The 6,552-nt window shown below is 38.6% G+C and overlaps 1 protein-coding gene across 1 annotated transcript; it reads right to left on the bottom strand.

Moving 5' to 3' along the window:
* Positions 1–2,043: 2,043 nt before the first annotated feature.
* Positions 2,044–6,325, bottom strand: LOC123136335 (GPN-loop GTPase 3). The gene is made up of 9 exons (XM_044555700.1): positions 6,059–6,325; positions 5,639–5,747; positions 5,479–5,560; positions 4,526–4,611; positions 4,149–4,252; positions 3,934–4,064; positions 3,751–3,844; positions 3,442–3,497; positions 2,044–2,441 (listed from the first exon to the last, which is right to left on the bottom strand). The coding sequence occupies exons 1-9, from the start codon at positions 6,101–6,103 to the stop codon at positions 2,345–2,347; spliced, it is 804 nt and encodes a 267-aa protein (XP_044411635.1). The 5' UTR covers positions 6,104–6,325; the 3' UTR covers positions 2,044–2,344.
* Between the last annotated feature and the right edge of the window lie 227 nt (positions 6,326–6,552).

The following is a 6,552-nucleotide window of genomic DNA, read 5'->3' as shown; positions in this document are numbered from 1 at the left end:
CGACGGGCCAGATCTAAAAGAGGGGTGCAATTACGTACTAAAATTGTGCTAAAGTAAAGAAACTTATTTTGAGACGGAGAGTATAAATGAATCACCAAGCAACGCCACCATTTAGGCACGAGCCGGAAGCTCCTGGTTTTGGGAAGCTCCTGGAAGCTTCCGGACAATTTTCCTTTTTTTTCTTTTTGGGTTTCTGGACGGTTTTCATTTGGTTTTTTCTTTTTCGTTTACTTTTTCTTTCTTTTTCTAAAAAATGCATGCATTTTTTAAATATTTTGTGAACAGTCTCCCTTAAATCCATGACTTTTTCCCTCTCAAATATGTGGAAAAAAATTCTAAATTTTTGAAAAAAAATCTCAAAGTCGTGAACTTTTTTTAAAATTGTGAAACATGCAATTTTTTTAAATTCATGAAAAATTTCAAATTTGTGAATTTTTTTGAACTAGTGAATTTTTTTTCCAAATCCGTGAACTTTTTTTGAACTCGACTATTTTGAGTTCGTGAACAGTTTTTTGAATTCCTGAATTTTTTAAATGCATTTTGGTACCGATTGGGCTTAAGGGAGGCAGCCAAAGGCCTCCTAATTTTGGTACCGGCGGCGTCATCCTGGATGATGGTAAATGATGAATCTACCCTTTAAAAGAGTAAAAAAATATTACAAGTATTGATCCCACATAATTTTGGTACCAATCCAACAGGTACCTCCTATTCTACCACTGTTAAATTGGGGTGGATGAACGGCTCCAAAATTGTCAACAACTATAAAAATTTGTAAATAGTACTCCCTCCGTCTCAAAATAAGTGTCGCTGAGACGAAGGAGTATTACAGTAACAAAATACTCTCTATTTTCATTTACTTTGCATATTTGGTTTGTTTTAAGTCAAACTTTATAAACTTTGACTAGGTTTATAGAAAAATTTATTAACATCAACAATGCAAAATCAATATCATCATCTTCATCATATATATTTGTTAAGGCCAATGTTCATAATGTTTTCTATAAACCCGGTCAAAATTTATAAAGTTTGACTCAAGACAAAGCTAGTATACAGAATAAATAAAAACAAAGGGAGTATCTTCCTAATTATGCTTCTAAACCTTATAAGAGGCTCCAGTTTGTACTGAACATTCGGTTTTACTTTGTAAGATCATATGTGTACTTCCGTAACCAATGGAAAATGATAGTACGGGATACATACAACCAGTTTGTCAATAGTAGGCTATGTGTGTAGGTATATATTTCTATTTTCGCCGGTTGTGGCTTGTTTATTTGTCAATCATGTAATTGAGTACCGGAGCTTGATACATGGACTCTAATAAATACTGGTTGTGTGCATTGTAATGTGCACCAAGTCAAACTATAAAAAAAGTGCACTTTTGCCGAATTAGGCTGGCTATAGTGGGAGTAACATAACCGGTAACATGCACTTGGGACTAACAAACATGCTTATGTGACACACAATTAAAGAAGAGAGAGAGGGTTAGAGTAACATAGGTAGATACCGTATCATGTTAAATGTTATGCTACTTTGTGTCATGCATGGCAATAAATATGATCATGTATGGTACTACTTTATGATACTATACACTATGAAGATAATATCATACACTAGTGTCATATGCATGATACTAGTATATGATACTCCCCACTATGAGTAGCCTTACATTGTGACAAACATGCTACTTAAGTCAATTATTCTGCATGTTTACTTTGCTGGTTAATCCTATCAATTTAGTATATATTCTTGGAAATTTAGCACAAAGGAAGCAAAGAAACAAAGTGAAGTTGGAAAATCTGCCTGGTTTTTGGGCGGGCGATGGTGAGCTTGTAAACTGGGATGTCGTATGGTGTACCGAAGACAGAGATGCTTTCACTCTGTCCATTGAAACTTTAAAAGGCATTTTGCACAGCAAGACTTCATGTGTGTATTGATTGCAATGCGATGCTATGCTAAACAAGGAACAACCTTTGCAAGGAAGAGCTATACAATCTGACAAACTTTCCAGAACCTAGCGCCTCCAAAATATACTAACATTACGGCTGACCAAAAAGAAAGGAGCAGAATTGGTGCATTAGCGCATACACTGTTTTAGGTACGTATTACGCTCATGTCTGATGCGATTCAAGAACTCTGGAAGAGGAGGATGATTTGTTTACACAAGCACTTGCTAGTCAACCACACGCATAAGGTGACCCACACACTCTTCACAGATGCATTCTGCCTTGTTTTTTCGACTAACAATTGAAACAGATAAATAGCGCTTCTGCGGCGAATTCCTCCTCCCATGGACCTATTCTACATGATACCTGACTAATTTGTTGCTTCTGCTTGATCAAAATGGTTAATCGTCCTCCTCGGGAATGAAGTCCCTAACCTTCACATCGGCGTCTTCCCCGTACTGGATGCAGTTGTCGATGTTTGACAGCACATACTGAATGCTGCAAAAGCAAGGATGGTCAGGCATACGAAAAAACACAACCAGGTAGATAAATCTGCCATGGAAATAACTGGAAATTTAATATCAGCATGGAAAATGGAAGTGTTGCTCAAGTGTTTTGTTTCACTGCAGCACTATACTTCAAATTTAACCAGATATAGCACATAAATTTCAACTCAACAATCATCTCAAGGTGGAAATTTTCCCGCTCAGTATAGTGCTGATTCCATAATTATTAATACTACTAGCATAATGCCCGTGCGTTGCTACGAAACTATAAAATACAATGAGCTATTTCATTGCTTAGAGCATAATTTTGAGTTGGAGTCACATTTTTGCATTTGTTATTCGTGCATTCTGCAAGTGTTGGTCTCACATGAAAGTAGTAGTGTATTTGTTTATTTATTTTATACCTCACATGTAAGTAAACGTGCATTTGTTTATTTATGTATCTTGGGAGGTTGCTGGTCTCACATGTGGGTAAGGGTGTATTTTTTTAGTGATGAAGGTTGTTGGTCCCATATGTGAACTCACCACCAACTCCAACCTTTATAAGTAGGAAAGATTTTCCAGAAAGACCAGACAAGTACTCCCTCCGTCCGAAAATACTTGTCATCAAAATGGACAAAAAAGGATGTATCTAGAACTAAAATACATCTAGATACATCCCTTTTTATTCATTTTGATGACAAGTATTTTCGGACGGAGGGAGTATATGACAGCAAAAAAATGGAACAACCGCACAAAAGTGGTAAAAATTGTCAAGTGTGCTATTATACCACCACCCCACCAGAAATATGAATCTGGCAAGGAGGGAATGTGTCTTCCAGATAAATGTTAAAGTTGCATCCACAAGCATACTAGTAGACGTAGCATGTCTAAGGATCAGAAACTCAAGTGGCAAAGGGCTTCTTCGATCACTTGAGCAGAAAAGAATGAATTCTTAGGCGTGTAAAGAAGGGCTGAGATTTTAATTAAACCAAGAAAACAAACAGGAATACCTGCTCTCCTTCCTCAAATCAAGTGGTATGAAATTCACCATGTTGTAATCATCAACCTACATGAATGCTGACATCAATATTGGACGCAGAGATACAATATTAGAGCAAATTACCTACCAAAACAGGATACAGAGCTTTCCTTAAGAAATTTTTTTCATCAGAAACATAGCAGTTCAAAGCAAGAGATTCACGACCGGCAATTATGGGTTTATGGCATAACAAAGACATAGTTGACCACAATATATTGAAAGTTATAGGGCTTCATACAGCATGAGATTTTTTTATTTAGTTTACAGGTTCAAGACATACCAGTTCAGCTAAAGCCTTGTTTAACTTGTGAAACCGAGGTGCCATCTGCCGATTCAGCTGTGACAGAAGAACCTGTGCCTCAGGGTTCAGATAGCTAAGATAGAAAAACATCATCAGTAAAAAAAAGGGCAACCTTATAATGTTACAGCTAATTATGGGAGAAAAAAATTAAAGAGAACATACTCTTCTACATCTTTTTTATTGGAAACCAGGTCCATCTTTGAAAGGATGTTGATATGAGGAAGCTCAAGTTGAATCATAGCAGAAAGAGAAGCCATGCAACCGCTAATGTATTTCGTGACATCACTGACAAACTGTACCAAGAAAAACAAACAGATATCAGTCTGGGGTTTGAGTTCAGTGTTGTCGTAAAGGAAAACTACATTAGTGATTCAAACCTGCGAATCCAAAAGGTACACAGCGCAAACAGTGAAATTTTTCCGTTTCAGATACTCAACAAAGTTACGCAGGACTGGAACATGAGTGAAGAGTTCAATCTGGCCTGCCAAAGCAAGATGTGGAACATTGGGTTAACTGCCTTCATGTAATGTTAAGCAATCTAGGTATCTCAGATTTTTCATAAAATAAGACATAGTACAGAACCACATAAGAGATAGGTAAAGATGGCACCATGTACACAGTAGTGTATAATTTTAACATAATAAGAAGTAAAAGGAAATTCATTACGTTAGGCCCATATAGGTGGTAAGAATAGTAGGTGGCATGAAATAGTCTAACAAACTAACAAGATATAAACATGCATTAAGAATATTACCTGGACAATCAAACACAAGATAGTCATCATCCAAGTAGTTTTCCAATTGTTCATCCAACCAATCATCTAAATTGTCTTCAAGGTGCCTAAGGGTTTCTTAAGGAAACAACAACTGCCAGCATAAGATCCTAAAATGATACTCCCTAGGTTCACAAATATACGATGTTCTAGCTTTTGTGAATCGGATGTATATAGACATGTTTTAGTGTGTTTGTTCACTCATTTCACTACATATGTAGTCCATACTGAAATATCCAAAACATCTTATATTTGTGAACGGAGGGAGTAGTTTTTATGTCAATAAAGAGTATTCACATCCTCTTTGAATTACATAAATGAGTTCAGCCAGATCCTAGATTACAAAAAGAGTTCTTGATTCACTAATAAAATTCACAGCATGGCAATGTCATTCAATCCAAAGTGTGAAAGGCGGCATCATGTAAATGACTTCAACAAATGGAGCAGCAAATTGAAACTATAACTTAGCGTCATAGTATCTACTATCCAGATAACAAATCATGCAGGTACAGCAAAAGTGCAAAATTATTTGCCCCTGGAGCATCTACAAGTAACTTCTACTGGTGAAAACAAAACAGAAGGTGGTTCAGTTCTAGATATAACAAAGTATATGCGCAAACATCGCACAAAGATATAATGAAGTATGATCTAGATGATGCACCAGTTCTAACTGCCGCAAAAGTAGGTCTTCCAAACTAACATGTAATAAATCTGTGAGCATCAATATTCAGCTACTAGAGGAACAATTGCAGGGATGTGCTATAAGACCAGTTCAGCGTCAGCAGTGAAATGCTTCACCTCCAACCCGCTTATAAGTACCAACACAGAGCAGAAATACATTATAGACGATATGCCAAAAGGGGCCCCTTCATAACCAAATAGCTTGGAAGACAGCAATCAACAACAAATTAACATGCTTTCAAACAACAGGATACTCCATGCAATAGATGAGGCCGCCATTTGGTCCCATCCCAAGCTCCTCCATGACATCATCCAGTGATATGAGCTCTCTAATATCTACAAAAATATCAAACAGAGGTGAGTAAGAGCCCTATTGTAAAAAAAATGTGCACAACAGCGTGCAGGAAATCTTACCAGTAGATACAGGATAGCTGAAGTGCTCTGCAGCTGGATCCAGGTTGACCATATGAATCCTCCTGCCCACCGTCTCGCAGTGTTGATACAGACCAGAGCAGTAGGTCGACTGCAAACGATTAACAACTGATAAGAAAACACTAGGTATTCCTCAGCTTCTCCATAACCATACTCTAACCTCCCGTGCAACCCACTCCAATCACTCAAATTCTTTGGAATATATACATACAATACAGGTAGCACGGCACAAACTTGGTACTAAAACAAAGCAGGAGTGCAACCATGCAAAATAAGCAGCGGCAGAAGCAGAACCCTAGTTGGTCAGAGCGACGAACCAATCCGTCCCCAATCAAATTAAAGCTGGAGATTGAGTTAAGCACGGAGCGAAAGAGGGAGCGGGCGGGAATCGGGGACAATCACCTTGCCGCTGCCGGCGGGGCCGATGACGAGCTGCGCGAAACCCATGGTCGGCGTTGGGCTACCGGAGGATTGGAAGTTGCGGGGTGAGCTGCGGAGAGAAGGCGAGGGAGAGGGGGCGGCAGGGAATACGGTCGGGGACCCGCGACGGCCGACGGGCGACGGCCGTCGAGGTGGGTGGCGGGCTGTCGGCGGAAGGTGAGAGCGGACCGCAGCCGGGGAGTGGCGGCGTGACGGCGTGAAAGGAGGAGCGATTCTAACGCTGACCGCTCACATAGCGGCATATAGCCGCCTCAACGGTAGACTTTAGTGGGCCAGCCTCTCTCACGGCCCACTAACACATATATCATTCATATTTTCAAATTTAAAATGTTAAAAACTGAAATTAATAAATAATTAAATGTTGACATAAATTACTTTTAATAATATAAAGAGAACATATATGCAAAAATGTGTCCATGACAACAAAATAAATGTTCATATATTTTAAATTATTT

The sequence above is a fragment of the Triticum aestivum genome, chromosome 1B (assembly GCF_018294505.1).
Source record: "Triticum aestivum cultivar Chinese Spring chromosome 1B, IWGSC CS RefSeq v2.1, whole genome shotgun sequence".
Lineage (NCBI taxonomy): Eukaryota > Viridiplantae > Streptophyta > Magnoliopsida > Poales > Poaceae > Triticum > Triticum aestivum.
The sequence above is the reverse complement of the archived record's forward strand: the minus strand, read 5'-3'. Positions and strand labels throughout refer to the sequence as shown.